This window comes from Prionailurus viverrinus, chromosome C1, assembly GCF_022837055.1.
Source record: "Prionailurus viverrinus isolate Anna chromosome C1, UM_Priviv_1.0, whole genome shotgun sequence".
Taxonomy (NCBI): domain Eukaryota; kingdom Metazoa; phylum Chordata; class Mammalia; order Carnivora; family Felidae; genus Prionailurus; species Prionailurus viverrinus.
In genome coordinates, this window is record NC_062568.1 from 114853060 (window position 1) to 114878924 (window position 25865).

At 48.5% G+C, this 25865-nt stretch overlaps 1 protein-coding gene across 7 annotated transcripts in view; it reads right to left on the bottom strand.

Moving 5' to 3' along the window:
- MAB21L3 (mab-21 like 3) overlaps positions 1-25865 on the bottom strand; it is a 145164-nt gene that overhangs the window by 18401 nt on the left and 100898 nt on the right. For 5 of the 7 annotated variants that reach the window (XR_007154909.1, XR_007154908.1, XR_007154906.1 and 2 more), the window contains exons 6-8: positions 22909-23024; positions 13680-13763; positions 10872-10971 (exon numbers count right to left, since the gene is read on the bottom strand). Coding sequence is in view for 1 of the 7 variants with exons in the window: in XM_047871830.1 (XP_047727786.1) it covers positions 22944-23024 (81 nt within the window). In the remaining 6 variants the exon portion in view is untranslated. Of the gene's footprint in view, positions 1-10871; positions 10972-13679; positions 13764-22687; positions 23025-25865 lie in introns of those variants that run through there. The other 2 variants (XR_007154910.1, XM_047871830.1) reach the window with 2 other exon arrangements.

Consider the following 25865-nt stretch of genomic DNA (forward strand, 5'->3'; position numbering starts at 1 on the left):
GAGCAGGCGAGGAGGAGAGCACAGCCCATAGTAAAGAATATGGGCCAAGCTTACCTGAGCATTTTGTCCATGGGCTGGAAAGACAGTACAGTGACTCTGGGCACCTCAACATGCCTACCTCTTAGACTGGTGCCGTACCAATCTGGGCTGCTGCCCTCCATGGCTGGTGTGCAATGTCCTCCTGGGATCTTTTCTCTCCCTTCTCCTGCGAATTCCCTTTACTTCTCTCCAGGGTATTGAAACTTCTGTTCCTGTTATATCTTTCCCTTTCTCGAGAAAGGCTGCCTGGGAAATACATTCTTGAGACTTTGCATGTCTGAAAATATCTTTATTCTATCTTTGGGCTTTTTTTTTTCTTGGTAATTTGGCTGGGTATGGAACTCTAGGTTAGAGAGCATTTCCTTTCAGAATTTGGAATGCGTTGCCCCATTTTCTTTTTCATTTCCAGTGATGCTCTTGAGAAGTCCAAAACCATTCTCATTTCTTTTTATTTTTTTTATTTTTTTATTTTTTATTTTTTTAATTTTTTTTTTCAACGTTTATTTATTTTTGGGACAGAGAGAGACAGAGCATGAACGGGCGAGGGGCAGAGAGAGAGGGAGACACAGAATCGGAAACAGGCTCCAGGCTCTGAGCCATCAGCCCAGAGCCCGACGCGGGGCTCGAACTCACGGACCGCGAGATCGTGACCTGGCTGAAGTCGGACGCTTAACCGACTGCGCCACCCAGGCGCCCCACCATTCTCATTTCTGACTCTCGCATGTGACTTATTTCTTTCTCTAGAATCTCGTAAACACTATTTCCTCCAAGTTTTGGAAAATTTCCAGTGACATGCCTCAGTGTGAATCTATTTTCATTCACGGTGACCCAACATTTGATGTATTCTTTGAAGCTGAAAACATGTGTCTTTTTTTAATCTCTTGGAAAATTGGGGAAATAATTTCATTTGGAATTAATTCCTTTCTGCCTTCTGTTTCTCTTCTCTCTCACTCTCTGGAACTCCTCTTATTTACAGACTGGAGTTCTTGAACTAGTCTTTTAATTTTGCTTTCTTTTCTGATTTTTTAAATCTCTTTGATTTTTTGCTATACTTTCTGAGAGATTCACTGTTGAATTTTTCATCTCTGCTGTTTTTAATTTCCAAGAATTTCATCTTGGCTTCTGAATGATCCTTTTTTGTTTCACCCTGTTCTTTTTTCTTGGATGCAGTATCTTCTCTCCGTAAAGACGTGATAAATGTAACATTAATTCTCCTCTCCTCCCATGTTCTCACATCTCCCTGCATACTGCTTCATTTGTTTGTTGTTTGTTTTGGTATTTATTTTCCACATAGTCAGCTCTCCTTAGATGTTCAGTAGCAGTGGGATATCCAATTGTGACTAAGAGTATGGATCTAGTTATCTGATTGGGAACCATAAGCTCATTTAAAACTCTGGGCAAGTGAGCGGAGCTTTGGACTTTGTATTGTGATGTAGGATTGTTGGAGAACCTCCAATGTCAGTATTGCTAGGTGGGTCGCTCTTGAATTACACAGATTCCCTAAGTACTCTTAGCGTTTAAAAGAGTGCCTGACATATAAGAGGGGCTCAGTACATGTTACTATTACTGTTGTGGAAAATATGTACACTGAGAAGCAAATATATACACAACTCAACTAATAAAAGCCCATACCCTTGCTAGCAGCTTCTTAGAGGCTTATAAAGGTGCAATCACTCTCAGAAACTTGGCCACAAGCTTTAACTGGTGGCTTCCATGCTTCATGGTTGGTGGGTGAAGGACGGAAAATGCAAAAGAAAGGAAGATGCTGGGCGCCGACACAGGAGATGGGAGGCAGCTGGCCGAGCAGGAGAAGGTGAATGGAGGAGGTGCTAAGTAGCCCTGCTGGTGTTTTCCTCATTAAGCTTGTGTCTAAACACTCTCCATCTTTACAGTTCCAGTGGACTGGGTTCTGGCACACTTGGGGACATATTTGATAATTAGCTCCACGGCTCCTTGGGTGGCTGTCCATTTTATGGGTGATGGCACCAGAGGCCCAGCCCTGCCAGGGGAAAGAAGGAATATTCCATTCATCCGGCTATGGGTTATTAAGCCACTCTGTCTTCCTGTCACAGACGGATTGTGAATCACACTGTGTTCTCTTCCAACCCCTTCGCTGCCTCCTCTCCTCTTTCCACAGCCAGGGGTGGACAAGGGTCTAGCAAAGCCTCACTGTTCTCAGACTGGTGGGTGCTGGCCTATCTGGCCCTTGGTAATGGGACGAGTGCCCTTCTCCTTCTTCCCACACCTGTCGGTCCCCAACCACCTGGGAGTCCCCTCCAGAAACCTGACCTGCAGCTTCCGCAGTGCTGGGCCACTGGCCAGAGTGGTGGATTCCTCCTGGGAGCTGGTGTAGCCCTTGGCAGGAGATCAGCTCCACGAGTCATTTATTTCAACTACTCAGCATCTTGTCTCGGCCATTCTTGTGCCCCTGCCTCTCTCAATTCAATTCTAATAACTTTCTTGGCAAAGAGAGATGGAGAAAGGATTGCCAAAGTCAATAATCAAGCTTCTACAACTGGGATTGTGTACACACACACACACACACACACACACATTTATTTATTTATTTATTCATTTATTCATTTATTTATGGGTTGTTTCGTCAAGATAAGAACTGCATGGGCTCATGCTGTATATTATCTTTGGCTTATTCTGGTAAAAAATGTCAGGTAAGCAAATATTTGCCGGGCACCTACTATGTCCTAGGCAGTGTGACGGAGTGTTTAAAAACAGGCACTATTTTTTTATCTAGAGTTGAGGAAAAACTGGGGCCAACCATAAGGAAGTTCCCCATCCATCCAAGAGAACAGAATTTCTAGAAATTAGAGAGGAAGGAAAGAGGAGTGGTTAAGCAGGCAGGTGCCCAGCTGTACCCCTGACTCGATGTGATTTGGGGCAAACCACTTTGTGCCTGTTTCCTCACTTACCAAAAAGGGAGCACCTACCTCTTAGGGTTGTTATGAAAGTCATACAAGACTGAACATAGCACTTAGAAAAAGCCTGGCACTTAGTAAGCACTTACCAAATATTAGCTATTACTATTATTATGACTTATAGGGACCCTAATGGTTTTCTCATCCAAACTCCTCCTCTTCATAGTGAGGATGTAGAAGGCCAGAGAGCCAGAGTGACTGGCTTGCCCAGAGTCATAGTTTGGCCTCTTTAATTGGAGACAAGGATGCTAATTACCTCCACACCATGCTTCCCCCTTGGTCAATGGCGAGAGTTTTGATTCTAGAAACTCAGGCAAAATTTTGGCAAAGGACTCCTCTCTAGCCAGCCATTCAATGAATAGCCCCTTGTAGATTATGCTGGGACTTTCACTGTCTTCTAATCACTTGACTGCTTGGAATAGAGTTCTAGAGACATCACCAGCATCTGGGACGACGGCACCTTCAATTCAGATGGTCTCGAGACGGTGCAGGGGTTAAGAGCCCCCAGTCTGGTGCCAAACAGACTTGGTTCAAATCCAGGCTCTTCCCTTTTCACCTGCTGTGTGATCTCAGGCCAATTACTTAAGCCTCAAGGTACTCAGCAGCAAATGCAGAGAGAAAGGACACTACCCCTAATTGCAATGTCATGAGGTTGAAACCAAATAATACATAATAGTAAGTAACGAGCTTAGCTTAGTGGCCGGTATAGCGTAACACCCCACACGTGAAAATTAATATGATTTTTACACTAGTTTTTAGCGCTCTCTTTTTTTACCTGTCACCTCATGTTATTCTCAAGACATCCTTCTAAGAGAGGCAAAAGTGATTCTTTTATTCCCACTGCGTAGCTAAAGGAAAGAGTACTCATGGGGGCTAACTGAGTGCCATGCCGCTAGCGAGTGGCAGGTCTGGATCCGAGCACACAGAGGCTTAGCGACACCTAAGGCAATGCGTTTTCACCTCCACGATTAGACCTCAGGGACTAAGCAAAATCTGAACACGTCCTCATAGTTGAGAGGCGAAGAAAATAAAGAAAATAAAGAAGAAAATAAAGAGGCGACTGAAAAGAAATGAAAAGGGTCATCATAAATTTGCAGCGATGCTTTTGTTCAACACGTTGAGTCAAAAGCACATAAACGAGGTAGAGATGAGCAAAAACGAAGCTCTCCGTAACAGCCCCACAAGGACCAAAAATGGAACAAGATCATTCTGTCTGTAGAGAGGAAGAGAGGAACCAATCATCAGAAGCTCCCTCGTGAGTCGGGAGATGGTGGCGGGGATTAACATTTTCAGCTCATCTCAGACCTAGGGCAAAACGAAGTCTTGGAGAGAGAGAGAGAGAGAGAGAGAGACAAGCAGGGGGCCCTTGGGTGAAATGTCAGATCAGAGTCTGCAGAGACAGTGCCTGCTCATGGAGATGGTTCTGATGGTGAGGGCAGCTGTTAAAAGAATAATCTTTACAGCTATGTCACCATAATCCAGACAGCCAGTGTGTCCCAGCAGTGTTCATTAAGCCAGGAAGCATTCGGACAAGGAGGGAAAGGCTGCCCGTCTGCAGCTGATCTTTTCTTCTCCCTCTGATCCCAAGGCACTATGAATCTGAAGGAGGCCCCCAGCAGACCTGCTGAGGAGATAAGCCGTTTTTGTCACAAGCGCTGGTCTGCGCTGGTGCTGAAGCCAGGACGGAAGCCACCTGCCAAGCCGCCCTGCTCCCTGCGCCTTGCCTGGTCTGGGTGGTCTGCCTTCTCCCCAGACCTCCGGACATCAGCCCCCCGCTGGATGGGTGGGAATCCTGAAAGCCCTCTTGGCATCAGTTTCCCCGACTTCTGTTGTCGCTGCACGTGGCAGGGGGCTGGGAGTTTGAGGGATAAGAAGCAAGCGGGAATCGGGGAGGGGGGGGGGCACTGCTTGCTCGGCATCTTGTTTTGACGAGTGCGGGGCTGGGGTATTGATGGCCATGGAAGAGCCTGGGAACTGGCCCCTTTCTCCCAGCGTCACAACCGTAGAGTTGAAGCACAGGGGAGTATGCTGTGCTCTGATGGAGCTGTGAAGCCATGGGCATACAGAATGCAGAGAAACTGCCCCTTCTGCAAGACCTGGGGCCCCTCGGGTATAGACTGTTGCCCCACCAATTGGAGTGGTTGGACCTAAGAAGCAGGTGGCATGGGTCCAGCACCTATCGGAGGAATATGGGCCCCGGGTTCCAGGGGCTAGCTGTACTGGTAGCAGCATCATTATAACTTTGGTATATCTGCTGTTTTCTTTTTTCTTTTCTTTTTGCTTTATTACTGGCATGTGTGGGTACAGTCCAAATGCTCTTCATTGCCCAGCAAAATCTCCTAATTCCTACAGTCAGCTCTCTACTTGTACTGGAAAAGGCAAGAAGGTCTCTGTGCACCTGCCTGCATGCTCTCTGGAGGCAGGAACCAGGTCTGTTTGCCCCAGACCTCAGAGCTTCAGACGGCTTGCCACTGTCTGTAATACACTCTTCGTTGATCGATCCCTGGGAAAACTCTGACGGGCATTTTGCCATTCAGTGGTGCAGGAGAGGCTGCCAAGGCAGTTGGGCATGGAGGGGAAGAATGTTATACAAACAAGAGAGGAAGTTGAGCCTCTCACGCTGAGAGAAAGGAAGGATGGGAAATAAAAGGTGAATGGGAGACAGATACCATGGTGAGAAAAGCAGCCGTGGGATTCCTGCCTCAAAGGGTGGGACGGGCTGGGGGTGTGCTCTCAGTGGGGACCAAGCTAGGGCAGGGGTGGTGTCAGTGGTGAGGGTAACAAGGACTCCCGGGGTGGCTGCTAGCCTGGGACAGGTGGAGAAGGAGCATCTAGAAGGCTGTTCCATTCTTTCCCGCTCCCAGGATTGGCATGTCCCGACTTCACCCGCAGGCAGTTGGGGATGTTTCTGTTGGTGCCTCTTTCCAAACCAGCTGCTGAAAAGGGGTACTGGGTTCAATCCACGAGTTTGAAAATGACCTTGCTTGCGGAGAAGGAAACTTTGCTCCTTGAAACATCATGGGGTGCACTATTTTGAATTCCGCCAATCCAGTTTGGAAGTAAGAGCCGTCACGCCATTTGGATTTATCGACAATTAAGTTTTTAAGCCAACACTTGTAAAGTGCTATTTCATTTAAAACAATCGTACACATTACCCACTTGGTTTCTGAAATAACTCCAGTAGATCCATTTTACAGAGGTAAAATTGAGGTCTTAAAAAGGATTCAAGTAAGGCCACACAGCCAGCAAAAGCGCATCAGACTTCCTGACTCTGCTGTTCTGTTTCACTCCTTTCCTCACACAAAATCGCACTTTTTTTTTTTTCACTATACCAATCAATGATATTGTAAGGCTATAACTTTGAGCTCATGAATGAGTGACAGGGCATCAGTGAATCTCCTAAAATTATTGCAGATTTTGCATGAAAGTGCCCGTGTGCTCTTTTTTTCCGGGATTGGGGGGGCATAGTTGCAGCAGATTCATAAACGTTTTCACGATAGCACAACATTAAACAAAACATTTGAAAAGGACAAACTGTCTGGCTAACGCTTCTTATGCATGCAACGCCTATCCCCCGTACACACCAGCAGCACAACAAACCAAAACTAAATTCTTAGCACAGCATAACAACCTCCCGACTAAGGCTACGTGAAACACTCAGATCAATTGAATCTTCGCTTCTACTGGCATTTTTAGCTCTGTGTAGACACAACGTGGCTCTCTTGTTCTAATTGCTTCCTGGGTCTTTTGCCAGACAGGCAGGAGGTAGCATTGCTGGTCCTCTTTAGAATGCCATCCTTCAGACTCTTGCAGACACTCTCGATTTCCCACCCAGAAGCCCAATGTGTTGTTTGCTTTCCAACAGGCACATTCTTCAGTGTGGCCATGGGCTCTACTGAATTTGGCCCTATTCCCAGGCAGCATATCAATCTTGATAATCTGGTCAATTATGGTAATTTTATTCCCCTTCCTAGGAATTGGCTTAAGAAAAAACATGTAACTGGGGGCGCCTGGGTGGCTCAGTCGGTTGAGCGTCCGACTTCGGCTCAGGTCATGATCTCACGGTTCGTGGGTTTGAGCCCCGTGTCGGGCTCTGTGCTGATAGCTCAGAGCCTGGAGTCTGCTTCAGATTCTGTGTCTCCCTCTTTCTCTGCCCCTCCCCCGTTCATGCTCTGTCTCTCTCTGTCCCAAAAATAAATAAAAAATGTTGAAAAAAAAATTAAAAAAAAAAAAAAAGAAAGTCAGTGGCTTAACCAAAGAACGGTTTGTTGCTCTCAAATAGCAAGAAGCCAGGAGGTTGATGGTACTGGTGATGGTCTGGCAGTTCCACAATATCTGCCAACAGTGACATTCTCCTGGCCTTTCCCTTCCAGGAAAAACAGGCTGAGGTAGGTGCAGCCCACATCACCCTCCAGACAGAAAAGAGAGCAAGGAACGCATCAGCCTCCTTTGTCCCTTCCATCGGGAAAGCAAAATGTTCACAGAAAACTCCTGCAGGCTTCTGCTTACATCTCTCTTACTTTAAAACTGTCACCTGGTCACTTCCAAAGCAGAGAAGCCGAAAAAGTACTTAGCCTCCCTGGGCTTTATAAGCCAAGTGGACAAGAGAAATGGAGTTAGAAATGGATGCCGAGTCAACCAATATACAGCATCTGCTACAAAGAAAAACAAAGATTTTCCAGGTTACCTTGGGCGCATGTCCTTTAGGGAACCACACAGTATCGGCTTTGAGGGATTTAAAAAATAGGACACACATTTGGTTAATTGCCTATTTTGCACGCAACACTATCCTGGGTCCCGGAAAGTCTCAGAGGTCTAGCGATACAGGCTGCCCCCACCTGAAGAAGGAAGGGAGGACCTAGCTAACTAAGTTTTCATAGTTCTAAGGAATCATGGGAAATTCTCCATCTCCATTTTCGTGTTACAAAAGGATTGGTTCTCTAAGGACATGTCAAACCCAAGAGCTTGCTGATTTTGTATAAGTAATCATTTATTAAGATGTTCCCTGTCCCTGCTGCAATGTCACCGTGAGGGTTGCTGTCAGCAACGTGTAATGACCCATATTTCCCCAGAAGCTTAAGCCATCACTGCATTAATTTGATGTGATGGGGGCAACCGGAATGTGGCATGGGAATTGCATTTTAATGGGAAACAGTGCTACAAACTTCAGAAGCAAGGACAGGTGGCAAAAGCTTGCAAAAGACCGGAAAAAGTCAACATAAGTAGGAAATAAGAATTTAGAACTTGGAGCTGGCATTAAGAAGCAATTTATAAACAGTTTTTGTCCTTCCAAGATCCTGACACTGTTTAGACCCCCTTTTGGGGAATATGTGGCATGCCTATTTCTTTCTTTTTTTTTTTTTCAACATTTATTTATTTTGGGGACAGAGAGAGACAGAGCATGAGCGGGGGAGGGGCAGAGAGAGAGGGAGACACAGAATCGGAAACAGGCTCCAGGCTCTGAGCCGTCAGCCCAGAGCCCGACGCGGGGCTCGAACTCCCGGACCGCGAGATCGTGACCTGAGCTGAAGTCGGACGCTTAACTGACTGCGCCACCCAGGCGCCCCTGGCATGCCTATTTCTAAAGGTGTCTGCTCCTCATTCGACCTCAGGTGCTTACTCTTAGCGACCTTGTAGGCACAGTCCTTCCTACATTCGATAAATCTTCAAGGAGCACCATTTGTTCCAAGGACTGTAAGTAAGTCCCTGGGACATAAACATGAAATTGGTCTCTCACCTTGGGATACTTAGGTCTATTGGAAGAGATGGCTCCCTTGACTAAACGCTGAAATTCACTGGGACAAGTGGCCATAATAAAACTGTGAACCAGAGGCCGAGGAAGTTCTGAGAGATCCAGGTCAGTCCTGCCTGATGTAGGTATGGGGCAAGGTGGGTTTAAGTGGTGGAGGCACAAGGAGGGTCTTCCCAAGCAGAGCAAAAGTTAACTTTTGAGTGGTAGGACAAGTGTATAGGCACGGAAAATATGTTTGGAAAGCTGCATGCATTTTGTGCACCCTCTAGGATCCAGGGTATGTGGAGGAGAATGGTGGGTGAAGGGCTCGGAGAGCCCAGCTCATTTTGAAAGTGTTTTGTGGGCCTTACATACGGAAGGATAGGCTGGCAAATTAAAACAAAACTGTGCTGGCTATTGGTTGTTGTTGTGTTTTTTGTTTCTGTTTTTTTTTTTTTTTTTTTTTATTGGTTTCTCTTTGCAACCAGCTTTTATTTCTACCACCACCGGTGCCCTTTATTACAGGGGCTGGGAGCCTGGGGACCGACTGCTCATCCCATGCTCCTTTATATCCAGGGATCTGAACACCACTAGCTGTCAGCCAATGAGATTCACTTGCTTGAGATTGGGAGATTGGGAAATGGAAGGGCCTGGGAAGCATGTTCTGTGTTCTTCTGTCTCCGGCAGCCGCTTCTCAGTGCTTGGGCTTTGGCAGAAACAAAGATTTACCAAGTTCCCAAGGGACCCCGTCAGCTACCCACTTCACTGCCATAGGACAGGCGTGATCATCAGTAGAAGTTTTCTGCAGTTTCCTGACCTGGACGGCAGCGACAACTTTTTTTTTTTTTTTTTTAACGTTTATTTATTTATTTTTATTTATTTATTTTTTTTAATTTTTTTTTTTTCAACGTTTATTTATTTTTGGGACAGAGAGAGACAGAGCATGAACGGGGGAGGGGCAGAGAGAGAGGGAGACACAGAATCGGAAACAGGCTCCAAGCTCTGAGCCATCAGCCCAGAACCTGACGCGGGGCTCGAACTCACAGACCACGAGATCGTGACCTGGCTGAAGTCGACGCTTAACCGACTGCGCCACCCAGGCGCCCCAAACGTTTATTTATTTTTGAGACAGAGAGAGATAGAGCATGATCGGGGGAGGGTCAGAGAGAGGGAGACACAGAATCTGAAGCAGGCTCCAGGTTCTGAGCTGTCAGCACAGAGCCTGACGCGGGGCTTGAACCCACGAACTGCGAGATCGTGACCTGAGCTGAAGGCGGACGCTTAGCCGACTGAGCCACCCAGGCACCCCGCGACAACTTTTTTTTTTTTTTAATTTTTTTTTTCAACGTTTATTTTATTTTTGGGACAGAGAGAGACAGAGCATGAACGGGGGAGGGGCAGAAAGAGAGGGAGACAGAATCGGAAACAGGCTCCAGCCTCTGAGCCATCAGCCCAGAGCCTGACGCGGGGCTCGAACTCACGGACCGCGAGATCATGACCTGGCTGAAGTCGGAGGCTTAACCAACTGCGCCACCCAGGCGCCCCAACTTTTTTTAATTGTAGGACCACAGCTGCAGTGGTGAACCTAAGAGCTAGCAGCTTCCTCCGACTTCCACTAATCCCACTTTCCCAACAGGTTTGTAGACACCTAATCCCCTCTATTAAATCTCTCTGTTTGAAATTCCAAGAGTAGGTGCTCTTTTCCTGACTGAACTCTGACTGCTACCATATCATTATACAGGAAGGCGAGGCACAAAACCACCCTTAACTGCATGCAGTCAGTGAACTGTCTACATAGAAAATCTACAGATAATTTTAGAACTGTTCCTCAAGAACAGTTCATCAAGGAAAACGTTCGTCAAAGAAAGTTCAGCAAGGTTGCTAGATAGTAAGACTGATGTATTTAAAAAAAATCAATTGCACAAGTCACAAACCTGGATGTTATCCTTGATTCTTTCCTCTCCATCACCCCTCACATCTAATCAATCACCAAGTCCCCTTGATTATGCCTACCCAACGTTTTGCAAATACATCAACACCCCCCTGCCGCCACCCTCATCAGACCACCAAGGCTTCTCCCCTAGATGACTAACTTAGCCCATTTGGGCTGCTTATTGAAGAAATACCACAGACTGGCTGGCTGATAAACCACAGAAAGTTTTTCTCACCGTTCTGGAGGCCAGGAAGTCCCGGATGAAGGTGGCGACGGAAAGCGTCTTGGTGAGAGCCCCCTTCCTGGTTCAGAGGTGGGTGCCTTTTCATTGCATGCTGATAGGAGAGAAGGGATTAGGAAGCTCTCTGGGCCTGTCTTATAAGGGCGCTAATCTTATTCACGAGGCCTCCACCTCATGATTCATCACCTCCCAAAGGGCCACCTCCAAACACTGTGACATTGGCAGCTGGGTTTCAACATATGAAGGGGGGCGGGGGAGGGGACAAACATTCAGTCCCTATGACTACACTAACAGTCTCCTAACTGGTCTTCCGGATATAGCTTTACCTTCTTGAATTCTTCATGGCACAGCTGGAAAGGTCTTTCTGAAACACGAACTCAATCCCGGCATTCTCCTGTTTCAAAGTCTTCCCATTGCTCTTGGGATCCATTCCAAACTCTTCCGTGTGGGTTACAAAGTCCTTCACAGCCTGCCCTCTGTCTCACTCTCTGTTCTACTCTCTCTACGCCACACTCGTCTCTTGACGGCTCCAGCCTTACTGTGATTTTGTTGTATTCTCAAATAAGCCTTTTTAAAAATTATATTTATTTTGAGAGAGAGAGAGAGCGTGCGCGCACGCACGCATGAGAGCGGGAGAGGGGCTGAGGGAAGGGGAGAATCTTAAGCAGGTTCCATGCCCAGTGCAGAGCCTGGCCCGAGGCTCGATCTCACGATAGAGAGATGATAACCTGAACCGAAGTCAGTAGTTCGATGCTTAATTGACTGAGCCACTCAGGCGCCCCTCAAATAAGCCTTTTCAGGAACAGTTATCTCTGAGAGCCTCACCCTTCTCCTTAGCCCCTCCCACCCTTTGGCTCCTAATCAGGCTTCGGGCTGGGGATTGTACCTCCTGTCCTCCCACTTGGTGAACTGAGCCCAGAGCCCTGCCCGGGGCTCTCCTAGCCATCCCCCTGCCCCACCATGGCACCCACTATACTTTACTGTTCCTGCTTGTTTCATTGTTGTTCTCCACCATCCAACTGTGAGATCCACTGAGGCTGGGAAAGTGGAGATCATTGTACTTCCAGTGCTGACACATGGGAGGCACCTATTAAATATTTGTTCAAAATAAACCCTTACTCTAGGCCCTCTTCAGTTGTTAGACTGGGGGGTGAGGAGGTGCAGGAGGAAGGGAGGCTAGGACAAAGACAACCAAGGCTCTACTGATGGGTTACTGTCCTGCACAAGCCACCACAGGGGACCACAGGGAAGTTCATTTCCATCTCAGCAAATCCCAGGATGAGGTGAGGCACTTGTCTCAGGTATAAAATTTAGAGAGGTACCAGAAAGTTCAGCAATCAAGATAAAGAATACTTGAATGAATATTAAAGAACCGTATTAGAGATGCAGGGAAAAAGAAAAAACTCGGGAAAAAGACTGATCCTGTCTATATGTATGTAACACTTGTACATTTTATATTTTTGCCCTTCAAGGAGTTTTTACATCAATTTTAATTTTTCAAAATGTTGCATTAAGCTATCACTTAGTGTACTGATGACTGATTTGGGCATGCTCTTAACCTTTGTACCTCAGTCAAGTTCATCACTCACCTGCCTATTGTCCCTGCTCTGAAGGATCTGTAGTGTGTTTTACCAAACTCTGCTGGTGGGAATTATTGTTTCCTTGTTCAGTACAATGTGTGCTATGGGGTTTTTTCATATAACCTTTATAAATGAAAAGTGTTCCTTTTATTCCTGGCTTACTAATAATATTTATTAGCAATGACCATTAAGTTTGAAAAGAGGTGCTTTTTAAGCATCTATTGATATGATCATGTAGTGTTTCTCCTTCAATGGGAAATAAGGGTGCCTGGGTGGCTCAGCCAGTTGAGCACCTGACTGCAGCTCAGGTCATGATATCAAGGCTCACGGGTTCGGGCCCACCCCCCCCCCCCCCCCCCCCCCCCCCGTGTAGGGCTCTGTGCTGACAGCTCAGAGCCTGGAACCTGCTTCAGATTCTGTGTCTCCCTCTCTCTCTGCCCCTCCCCCGCTCATGCTCTGTCTCTGTCTCTCTCTCAAATATAAATAAACTTTTTTTAAAATGTAGTGAACTACATGAATAACAGTGAGAAAAGTTTTTCCTAATTTTTTGTTATCATCAACAGATAATAAGCATATCTACGGATCAGTTATCTTCTGTCATTTGAATTCTATCTTTAGGTCAAATCCCCTCACATTCATATGCATGGAATTAGTGGGTTGCCGTTTTATTTGAAGCTTTTACCTTTTAAATGTTTCCCAAATGAAGCACATTTAAAGAAAACAAAAACAAAAACCATTATCCATAGTAGCAGTCTCCCTTCATGAGGGCCCCGGGCGGGGGGGGGGGGGGGGGGGGGGGGGGGGGGGGGGGGGGGGGGATTTGACACATTTTCACTTCCTACTTCCTCTCTTACTCTCTTCTGCCACCATTTATGTGTAAGGAGTTCGGGTCTCACAGTAGTAACCGTTCAGTAACTGTTAAACCTGATGGGAACTTTCAGTAGCTTTTATAGGAAATAAAAGAAAATCCCCGCTCAACTGCACTTCAATTAAACATTTGGAGAGAAAAAAGAATTTTTAAACAAGCAAACAAAGAGAATCCCCACATATGGCAGGGTTCTTTTAGGGGAATTTGCTGCTTTAGAATCTCCTAACATGCGTGAGTGTTGCAGAAAAAATAAGTTGGAGCTTAGGTAGGAGAAAAGGTAGCCAACTCCTTTGTGTCTTCTCTTTCTATCTTGGCTGGGAATATGGGGTAGAGATTATTTCACGGCTGACTCACCGAGGGGCACCTCAGCCTCTTCTCTCTTTCTTTTCCAGGAGGATCTGTTGACTGTTGTTAAATTCGGTAAGTCACTGTGAAGTCCTGCAAAGGAATGAGACAGCAGCGTGTGGGGCAACTGAGGAAGGGAATGAGGTTGTGCAGGAGGAGTGTGCACGGCAGTTGGGGCAGTGGCCAGGACTCCAGGGTAAGCGCCTTGAGAGGGGGGCTTTGTCTCTCATCAGGGCTGCACCTGCCATGCTTAGTATAAAGCTGGACACACAGCAGCACCCAGTAAATACCTGGCAGTGAATTAAAGAATGAACCACGAAGTCCTGTCAAACCCCACCATCGAGGGCTGAGCTAAGGAGAGGAGTATAAGAAGTGATCAGAAAAATCCACAGACACGGTATCATGAATGCCAAGGGAAGAATGGTTTAAGTGGAGGCAAAAGACAGCATTGTGTCAAATTACGCTGAGAAGTCATAGCAGTTACAAAACAGTTCATTTGCAGCAAATATGAAAAACATCACAGCAATGACTTAGAAAATAAGGGTTTTGATGTCATTGTTGCTGTTTGTTCGCCTCATGGTAGGAAGTTCGGAGGGGCGGTGCCTCCACAATGGCCCAGTGCCTTTCTTTCTCTCTACCATTGGCAATGTGTTGGATTTCCCTCTCTTGTCACAAGATGGCTGCTGTGTCTTTGGCGATCGTGTCCACATCCACACCAGAAGGAGAGAGGATGCGCAAAAGAGTAAAGCAGGCCAGCTGAGTCTGTCCATTTTTTCTCAGGAACACCAAAGCTTTCCCAGAACAAGCTTTTACTTTCCTCTCTTTCCTCTCTAGGTCATGTGGTCACCTTTAGATCAATTCGGGACCAAAGTCTTAAGATTCCCTCCCTGTGTTAATCACTCAGATTCATTCCCTGGGGCTGAGGAATGGCCTCTCCCCGAACTCAAGGGGTCTCCAATGGTGACTGAAAAGAAAGGGGATTCTGTTGGAGGAACAGAGAGAGAATGCATGCTGGGTAGACAACGGATGATGTCTGAGGCACAAAGGCAGGATCCGCTGTGTCATGCGCAGGGCCCAGTATAAAACGGGATTCTGGAATGCTCTGTTCAACATACTAAGAATTTCCAGACAGCAACGGTGGAGCACTAAACCAAGCGTGGGGCCCTTCAGAGTACAGGTCCCTGGGCCACTGTCTTCCTCCCGTGCCTGTGAAGTCAGGCCTGGGCCCCAAGCTTTCCACTGGGCTGGGCAGCCGGGAGCTCACTGGTCAACTCAGGTGAAGCAGGGAGGGGGAGGAGAGACGAATGTAGTGGGCTGAGGAGCTCATGGGGGTGAGGAAGCGGTAATGGCACCAAGACTCGCTGGAGAAAATAGACACGATGTGGTAGGAGAAGGCTGGCTAACTAGGGAAAGAGAGAAGAGCATGGGCGGAGGCTACGTGTCCCCAGCGAACTGCTGCTCGGGCGTTTTTTGGTCTCTCTTCGGGGCCCGCCTGATTTGGAGGCTGGCGGGGCTTCTGTGGAGAGCAGGTAGCAGGGGGAGCTGGGGCTGAGAGCTCCACTCACCCCTCACGGGGCACATGCTACCAAACAGGGGATCGTGGAAACAGAGTGAGAAAAGGTAGGCTCGAATCCCACTTCCTCCAGGGATTAGCAAGACTGAGTCTCTCTCCCCTAGGGAGCTCGCTTGTCAACAGAGGATGGCCAAGCCTGTGTCACTTGGTCTATGGGGGGGTCACGTGCTATGAAGGGAAGGCACGGTTATCGCCCTTTGAGCAGACACCCTCCACACAAAAGTTGGTCATCCTTCTCCCGCCAATTCCTCCACCACTATTGACCCCCGCCACTCAATACCAAGTTTAAGAGGAGGTGTCAATTTTGTTAGATTCCATTAACTATGTAATGATACTGTCAACGCAAGCGGTCGGTGGGATGGTGCAGGGAAGGGAGGGACAAGAAGAGGTAGACATGTTTGTTTATGTAAACCCACCCCGTTCCCCCGCTCCCCCCACCTTTGCCACCCATTGGAGACAGGCTCAGGGCTTATGCCCCCCAGGGATGTAAACAGTGCCTCAGTGATGTCACCCCCATCAGTGCCAGGAGACATAAATTTCATTTCCCAGAAAATGCAGCAGACAGTAGCTTCTGGGCAAACAGTGACTCTGGCAATAAATATTGGCAGAGGAGAGACACCTTTAATGGAAGAGCTTTGTGAACCTAGAGCAGCCAGGCTGTAAATCCCCAGACAGAGAGGGATTTAATATTTTAGATCAGAAGACAGATTCATCAGAGCAAAATAAATAATTCTATAGCCCGTCGGAGGCAATCGGCTATTAAAACATAAGTATTAAAAATAAAAACCACATCTCAGGTAAGAAATCGTGGAATGAGGCGGAAGCCCCCTCACCAGAATGAAAACCACCTAGTCTGGGCTCACAATTGAGTGGCCGGGCAGAGGGGCGTGTCCTCCTCCAGGAAGAGCCCGCAGAGCCAAGCGGGAGATGGTGGGCGGAGCCTCCGCTGGGCTCAGGGGTAGGAAGAGGGGCTGAGGGCAGAGCCGGGCAGTCAGATGGCACTGGATGCAACTTACCCTGGCAAAAACAAAGTGTGCAAGGAGGACAGCAAGAACTCACCTGGAAAACACAAAAAAAACACAAAAAGGACCCGTTGCAAGCTAACATAGAAGTCAGAAAGCGTCCGCCGGATATCACGTGTCAACAGAATACGCCGGGAAACTGAGTGCTATGACATTTTAAGTAACATAATGTGAATTTCATCTCATTCTGTATTGCTCTGCAGTGAGGTTGCTTCACACACTGCCCGACTGCAGGAAGAAGACCAAGGCTTGTCTTCACCTTGCAAGATGTCTGGACATCTAAGGCTTTGGAACCCCTTGGTTCTTCCCAAAAGATGATGCCGACATCCAGGGGCAAAATCTTGCTCTGCTAGACCTGGGACGTCGCACACCACTCCACAACTGGTCAAGGCCAAAGGCAGACCTAAAGTGGGGAAGATGCACTAAGGCGATGGCACTTCCACACCTTTCCCGCCAGTTCTGTAGAACGCTTGCATCCAGTGGGGTAAGCAGTGCGTCACTGTTCTTGTCCCGTCAGATGAGGAAATGCAGGAAATTCAAAGAGGTTAGGTGACCTGCTCAGGGTCGCTTAACCTGGGGCTTCTTGCTCAAAGTCTGAAGCTTTTCTCACCTTATTACAAAGCAGTGCCAAATTCCAACTCGGCATGAGAAACTTTCTCTGGGAATTCTATGTCTGCAATGAGAGATTCAAATGTGCACAGTCCAGTCTGGTGATTCCCTGGGGGTCCCCAGAAGGCCCTGACACTAATCCCATTCTACAATTGACCCCCATGAAGAAGCATCCTCTGGACAGAAGCAGTGTCCTCTGAGGCCCGGAGGCCATCTTTTCTAGACCTGGCGTTGGTCTGAGCAGGCAGAGGTGAAGGTGGGTGTTCAGCCTATGGCGCTGGTCCCGTAGGATGTTTGCCCTGTCTGCAGACCATTTGTTAACTTTCCTTGCTACCCGGTCTCTCTCCCACTAGTTATGGTCTCCCACCCTTGGCCTATAAGGGCTGGAGTGAAGGTAGTGGGGCAGAAAGATATATGAGGCTCAAGTCACTGACAGTCTATACATCTCACTCTTTTTTTTTAAATTGTTTTTTAATGTTTATTTATTTTTGAGATAGACAGAGCATGAATGGGGGAGGGTCAGAGAGAGAGAGAGGGAGACACAGAATCTGAGAGAGGGAGACACAGAATCTGAAACAGGCTCCAGGCTCTGAGCTGTCAGCACAGAGCCCGACGCAGGGCTCAAACTCACAGACCGTGAGATCATGACCTGAGCCGAAGTCGGACGCTTAACCGACTGAGCCACCCAGGCGCCCCTATACATCTCACTCTTACTGAGAACCAGCAGTCCTAAAAATGTATCTGCAATCATCATGGCTGCCTGGAGACTGCCCCCTCTCACACCCTGGTGTCCAGAACAGTGGCCATGTTGGATAGATCTGTGTGTGTGTGTGTGTGTGTACGTGCGGGTGCGTGCGTGTGTGTGTGTGTGTGTGTGTGTGCGTGGGTGCGCATGTGTGTGCCCACACATGCACCAGGGAGGAGTGGAGTGATCCAACTATTGACCTATGCCCATATCAGTGGCTTTTAAGAGACTAAAAAGTATGGATGGAAGAGCTAGGCTTACTCCCCTTGGAAACAGGAAGTGAGCCTTTTTTGATATGTTAGACCAGGCGTCAGTAACGACAACCTGTGTGCCAAATCTGGCCTGTGACCTGTTTTGGTGCAGCCAAGAAGCGAAGAGCGACTTCTACCTTTTTTAAGTGGTTGGAAAAAAAATCAAAAGAATGTCTCATGGCAAGGGATAATCATATGAAGTTTCGAATGTCAACATCCATATGATAAAGTGGCATCAGAACATCACCTCACTCCTTTGTTTACATAATTATCTGTGGCTGTTTTCACAGTTGACATAGATCTGCAACAGAGACCATTTGCCTACCCCTGGTCTAGGCTTTCAGTTCAAAAAGCTTTCAAGGGGAACAGACTTGTGCCAAGTTCTGAGCTCATCTCTGAGGGGACACTCACTGTTCTTGTGAGGCCCCGGGACTAGTAGAAGGGCACGCGGCTGAAGCAGCTAGTCCTGTGTTCCTAGAGATGCCAGATCCAGTCCGGGACCCCGGGTTTGCAAAGAGATTCCAGTCTGAAGTAACGTGGCCTTTGCAAGGGGTCCTAGCCATTCACGATTCCATTGAGGGCACGGTTTTGTAGGAGAGTGAGCCGGGCCCTTGAGGCATACCCAGTGGTCCTTGCGAGTGCTCAGGGTATGGGCTGGCTCTCACATCCAGGTGCTGCCCTGCCCCAGCCTGTTCTGACCGGCTCTTTGCAAATAGGTGTGGGGAGACCTAATCACGATAGGCTGACGTCCCTCGTGCCAGTTCTCCAGCAGTCCATGGGTCACCCACCCTCTGCATGTGGTTGTGTCCCCTGTTCCTTTAGCGGATTGTTTTATTGTTTCGCTATTGCTATTTTATTGTGGGTGCTGTATGCAATCCGATCTCTCCCTCTTCCTGCACTCCCTGCCTCACACAGGTGTGAAATGTCTCTTTCCCCAGGTAGACCGCCAAGTCTCTCTGACGCCACCTTTGGTCAGTGGCTCCTCACAGGCGCCCGAGCCAAAGCCAGCAACCTTCAGCACCAAGCACGAAGCAGTAACAAGAAAGCCGTGAATAATAAAATAGCGTTCAAGATGCCAGCAGCCTCCACGTCAACCTGTTTGGTGGAGAACTCGAGGACCCCTCCGCTAAGCGTGAGAGAGAAAGTCTACCCTTAAAAGTTATACAGGTCACGGGGTTCTGCTCCTTTCGATGCCCGGGGCACACACGGTGTTTGTCCAAATGGCATCCATGAGCTGAGCTCAAAGTTAATGGCCGATCCCAACTTGAGCTTTGAAAGTGTGCCTCAAAGGTAACTCGTCTTTCTGCTGAATTGCAAGGACATGTGACAGTCAAGGGGAAGCCCCCACAGGCACTGATTGCCAAGGAGAAGGAAGAAGAAGGGTAGGAAGTGAAAGGACCCCACTGGGACCTGAACTCGGGTCAGGAGCAACATGGAGGATGAGGAGGGAGTGCGCGCTTCCTCCAGGAAGGAAGGTTCTCGACTGGAGGGGAGGTTCCGCTTGTGTAGGAAGGGCACACTCGGAATGAAGGGGGTCATCCTGGGGGGAGACTTGAAATGGGCTATGGGATTTACAAACGGGTGAGAGATTTCACTGGGGTGAGGGGCGGCCGAGCTCCGGGCCGTGGAATTTGCTCTCTGCGCCCAGTTTCCAGGCCTGTTTTGCCCAGCTGAGCTGCCCAGTGCCCGGGTGTGCTGGGCGGCGAGGGAGCCTCCGTCTGCGAGGTCCAAGGCCGGCTGGTGTCCTAGACAAAGCAAGGGTTCACACTAGGACAGGCTTGAGGTTGGAGCACTCTGGGGAGGCCCCAGACGCACTGGTGCCTTCCTTCACCGCCACTCTTGCCCACGTAGTAGAAAGTTGTGTATGAACAAAACGTGTGTGATTCGAACCAGGATACCAACGCACTAATGGGAACTACACTTGTGGGATGGTAGAAGCTGTTTTCAAAAGCATGGTCTTCCCTTACTCTTTATAAGGACATGGTTTCACAGGCAAGGATTGGGGGACAGAGCACGAGTCTGTTCTACCTTCCCCATCAGCAAGCCCAGAGATGGGGCAGCTCTGGGTTGGTCCAGTGGCCGAACGGCATCGTCAGCCACCTGTCCCTTCACTTCCTCCTCTGCCTCCTCACCTCCTGGCCTCGTCCTCGGGCTGTTCTCCTCCGTCAGAAGACAGCCGCCACATCCTCGCACCACAAAAGCCAGAAGCAAAGAGAGATCACGTCTTCCCTGAGTTCATTCTTAAGACCGAGGGAAGCTTTGCTAGAAGCCTTTCCCCGCGGACTTTTCCTCCTGCCGTGTTAGCTAGAACGGGATGCTCTGCCCTGCCCCGGTGGGATCGCTGGAAGGGGGATGGCATTATCAGGATGCGCTTGGATGAATCGCACTGACTGACTTCACTCAAGATCCACGACCACTGACCTCAAGGAGGCCCTTCCGGCTGCCTGGCAACACACGATATATTTATTCCTACGGCAGCACTTCTCGGACGTGAGTGTGCATCAGAGTCCCCTGGGGGCTTGCCAGAGCACAGAAGGCCGGACTTGGCGCCACGGGAGGGCTGGAGTGGGCCTGAGAATGTGCATTTCTGGTGAATTCTCAGCTGACCCTCGTGCTGTGGGTCCCGCCCGGCACCACACTTTGGGAACCACTGCTCTAGATCGCTGGCTGTCTTACTGTCCTAGACAACACCATTGGCCTCCTCTTCCTCCTCAAACGTCTTAGCGCTCCCCCTACGTGCCCCTCAATCTCGGCTGACACCCTGCGGCCTACTTCACTGAGAACAGAAGACCACCCGCTCCCACCATCACGACTAATGTACACTTTGGTTTCCCTTCTGCTGCTACGGGTGAACTGCCTTGCTCTGATTTAAGGCCCGTCCTACATCCGTGTGCTTGACCTTATCCCCTCTTTCCCGGCCGGGCTCATCCCTCCAAAAGCCGTTCCCCTCCCCAGCAAACCCGCTCGGCCCTATTTCCATCCTCAAACCAAACGACGACAACAACAACAAAACAACAAAACCCCCAGACACCCCCTTGACCCCAATCCCTCCTCAGCCATTAGCTCAGTTGTGTTTCCCTTTACAGCGGAACTCTTGACATCTCTGTACTCACCCCCGCCCCCCTCGCTTCCTCTCTTTCCTTCCCTCTTGAATCCCATCCAGTCCAACTTCGGTTCCCACCTCTCTATTGCAACTGCTGCTGTCAAGGTTAGCCCTGACTTCCCGGCTCCCGATTCCCGGAGTGATGTCTGTCCCCATGTTACTCGGCTCGTCAGCAGCATCTGACACAGCCTGTCACTTCGCCCTCGGAACACCCTCTGTTGGCTTCTGGCCCCTGATCTCTCTTGGTTCCCCTCCCTCCTCTCTGGCTGTTCCTTATCAGTCTTTTTTGCAGAGCGTTCTTCATTTCACTGGCCTCTACCGGGTGGAGAATCCCGGATAGGGTTCGGGCCAACATGCACACTCTCGCTTCTGCAGTTTCAGCTACCGTCAGGATTTGAAATGCCACCTACAAGCTGTGACTCCCAAATTTATATCTCCAGCCTGGATCTCTCCACCGAGTTCCAGACGCATGCATCCCGTGGCATGCATCTCCAGATATATTAACGGGCACGGCAAAATTAACATCTCCCAGACTGGGCTCCTGCTTCTTCCCCGGCAACACAGCACACACATCCACGAGGCTTCTCCTTCCTGCTCACAGCACATGGAGCCTTCGTTCTCCAGCTCCTCACGCCAAAAGCTGGGAGACATCCTTGCTTCTATTCTTTCCTCTCCCACCCTGCAAGCAAACCATCAGCGAATACCGGGGGGTCTACTTCAAAATGTACCCGGGATCTGACCCCTGATCACACAGCTTGTGTTGCCCTGGCCTCTGGTCCAAGCCACTCTCATTTCCTGCCTCACTGTTACAAAAGCATCTTGACTAATCTCGCTTCTTCCCTGGCCTCCTCCCCCCTCCCACCCCTCCATCTATTTTCCACAGAGCCAGCCAGAGTGATGCCATTAAAATGTAAATCAGATTATGTCATTCTTCAGCTCAAAATCTCACTTTGAGCAAAAGCTGAAATCCTTACGAAGGCCTGCCAGGGACCTGGTCCTGGATACTTCTCTGATGTCACCCCCCACTCCCCCCTTCTCTGCAGGTACTCTGGCCTCCTTGCGGTTCCCTGAACACATCAAGTACACGCTCACTTTCACACTTGCTGCGACTCTGCCCCGGGTATCCCTCCTGCAGAAATCTCTGGGTCTAGCTGCTTCCGCGTTCTGCTCCGATGTCTCCAGCTTTCCCTGACATGCCTAACTGAAATAGGATCGAATCCTTATCCTCACCTTCCACCCCAACACTTTCTCCTTAATTCCCGGTAGCACATATTGCCTCCTCACATACTAGATATGTATTTGTTTATCATCTATCTGCCCCTCTCCCTACCACTCCTGGAATGTATGCAGCTTGAGGGCAGGGAGTTTGAGCCTTTAACAGGCCCTTAGTAAAATCTGATGAATTAATAATGGAAAGGGGAGATCCCACAGTAAACCAACACATAACTAAGTTATACTTTGGACCCCTCTGAGTTAGATCAGTGGTAGTCAGTCCCACAGAGCCCTGTCAACTCTGTATTTCCAAACTGAGATTCTGGATCTACAAGGGCAAGAAACAGATGCCGGGGGGTGGTATACCTCTGTGGGTACTGCCATCCAGAAAGACCCAGCCAGCCAGCCAGCCAGCCAGCTTCCTTCAAAGCTCCAGCTCCAATTTTCTGAGTCCTGGGCCCTTGTGGCAGAGTCTTTTTGCAATGCAGATAATTCCTCCCTGATGAAGCAAGTTCACAACCCCTCATTTTTTCTACATTCTTTTCCTCAAAGCTGCCCACCCCTGTATGCACAGCAAAGAAACCTTCCCAGCAGAGTTCACCCTCTCCTTTCCTGCCGCAAGATCCCTTCCTGCCACGAGATAACACCCAGTTAAAAGAACTTGATCAGCCAAACTAGAATCCTTTTGGTAACTGTGTCTAGCCATAGGATAACCACCTGTACCTTGACAAGAAAACTGATCATTCTGGCGGGAGACCTCATTCTTGTATCGGCGTTAATGTGACTTTTCTTCTTTCAGGTGAGCCCAAACTTTTCTCTCCTCCCCCGATGATGGTGTTCTTTTGTGAAAAATAGAAAAGTGCGAGAAAATAAAAAATAAATTTATAAATAGATACATCGTACGATAAGAAAATAAAATAGAATAGAAAAACACAACATCCTGTGCAGACAGCAAGAATCCCCATGAGGAACTGTCTTGCTTGGAGCCTCGCCAGTGTGGCATTTAATACACGCCTGCACCACTAAGTAGACCCGCAGCGACTTCCCCGGGTGATTTTTTTTTTTCTTTGCCACGAGAGACCCCACTTCATGTTTTGGAACAATCCTACAGATCGTGAGACTGGCAAAAGGTGACAGAGGGACCCAATTGGAAATGAGACACAGCAGCAGCCTGAACCCTGCTTCGCCTCCACTGAGTAGGATTAAATTGAACTAATTGGACACAGACGTAAGGCAAGACGTCTGGATCTCCGGAAGGGGTTAGGAAGACTTTCGTTATCTTGCCCATGGTAATGCATCGGCATAGCTGGTTTAGAACAAGTCACCTGAAGAGGAGGTGAATTCCAAACGCGCTGGGAGAAATGGATTTTGCTGAATGAATCCTCCTCACTCTCCACACAGTGAAGAGGAAGAAAAACCCTTTAGGCAAGAAACTATGAGGCAGTTGGGAGCGTTTAGTGTTGATTGGGTATCAGAGCACTGTGAAAGAGGTAATCAATACCTGAATTCCAAATAGCAACTTCATCCCATCTGGAACTAGGCCAAATGCTGTGCAAATGGCCTGGGGCTACCCACTGGTAGGAGTGAAGGAAAGAGATTTAAAGTAGTGGGTACTCCTGACAGTTAAGCGATTAAGTTTCCCTTTACTTGTGCTTGAGTTGGGTATGTCAACATTTTTTAACAGATGCAGAACCAGCCAAAGGTCAAAATGCTTAATAAACTGCAAAAGTCTACAAAAAACCAAAAACACACAAAAATGTACATACAAAACCTGTTGGATTTTGTTTTCTAGCTACTATTTTCCAATTCATGGTTTATGTATTAAAAAGCTTAGGTGATTCCTGTGCTACCAATGTGTCACTGGCCCATCTCAGGTAAGTCATTATAGCTTCTATACCTGAAGACCTCTGCTCATCTTGTGATCCTATCAAGATTCAAGTGTCCCTGAGGAATCAACACTCAGAACTCAGCTCAAGAGGAGAGCTTGTCAAACTCCTGTGCCTTCAAATCAGCTGGGCAATCTTGTTAAAAGATTCTGACTGCTTGGGTCTGGCGTGTGGTTTGAGAGTCTACATTTTCTAACAAGCTCCCAGGCAAATGTTAAGGCCGGTCCAGGGATGGACCACACTTGGAACAGCAGGGCTTTGGGCTACACAGTCTGTGACCTGAGTTCTGTTTTCAATGATAGGATTTCTGAGGACGTGGCTTCAAAGTGTAACTGGTTAGATCAGTTGTCAGGAGCAGTGGTTCTCAGAGTGTGATCCAGGGACTAGTGACATGGGCATCACACGGGAGCATGTTAGAGATGCTAATTTTCTGGTTTCTAAACCAGAAACTCTGGGGGGTGGGAACCAGTAATCTATGTTTTAAAGAAAATTTGTTTTAATGTTTATTCATTTTTGAGAGACAGAGCGCCAGCAGGGGTGGGCAGAGAGAGAGAGGGAAACACAGAATCCAAAGCAGGCTCCAGGCTCTGAGCTGTCAGCACAGAGCCCGATGCGGGGCTCAAACTCACGAACCGCGAGATCATGACCTGAGCCCAAGTCAGAGGCTTAACTGACTAAGCCACCCAGGCACCCCAATGTTTTGATAAGCCCTCCATGTGATTCTGGAGGAATGGCGCTCCAGAACATTAAAATCACCTGGGGAGGGGCGCCTGGGTGGCTCAGTGGGTTAAGTGTCTCACTCTTGATCTTGGCTCAGGTCATGATCTCATAGTTCTTGAGATCGAGCCCTGCATGGGGACTGTTTAGGACTCTCTCTCTCCTCTCTCGCTCTGCCCCTCCCCCCGTGCTCTCTCTCTCAACACAAATACATAAACATTTTTTTAAAAAATAAATGAAATCACCTGGGGAGTTAAAGAAAATCAAGACCTGGGTCCCATCCCAGAGAATCTAACTTTTTCATTCTGGGGTGGGACTCAGGCATCGGGATATTCCAAAGGCATCCACGGAGATCACTGTCAAGAATAGTTGGCCTAGAACAGAAAGCTAATCCTGCTGCAGTAGGAGACTTAGCTGGAAAGCATCTGACTGAACCACCACAGACTGGTCGCAGGCTGGATGTCTGTCTGCACGGTATGCACTCCAGCTCTCCAGGGTGACTGTGTCCGAGTGGGGATAATGCAAAATCACTTCCTCACCGCTCACCCTGCCATCCACCCTCATCCCTGGCTATTGTCTCCTTTTGCTCGTGATGTGTCTGGCTGGAACCCACCCCCTTTCCCCCACCCCCCCCCCCCCACTGCTGTGCTGTCACCAGTTGAAAGTTTCACCCATCGTTAAAAGCCAGTATCAATCCAGATCTTCAGAAATCCCTTCCTGAACGCTCTTGCCAGATGAGATTTACCCTTCTGTAGATATTCACCGCATGCTGTCTGCAAGTCTTATTTTCTTTTTCTTTTTTTAATGTTTATTTATTTTTGAGAGAGAGACAGAGCGTGGTAGGGGAGGGGCTGAGAGAGAGGGAGACACAGAATCCAAAGCAGGCTCCAGGCTCCGAGCCGATGACACAGAGCTTGAACTCACGAACCGTGAGATCATGACCCGAGCAGAAGTTGGGCGCTTAACCATCTGAGCCACCCAGGCGCCCAAGTCTTATTTTCTTATACTACCTACATTTCTTGACTCTTGCCCTCTGTCGAATTGTAAATTCTTGGACACCCAGGATGGCATAGCCCT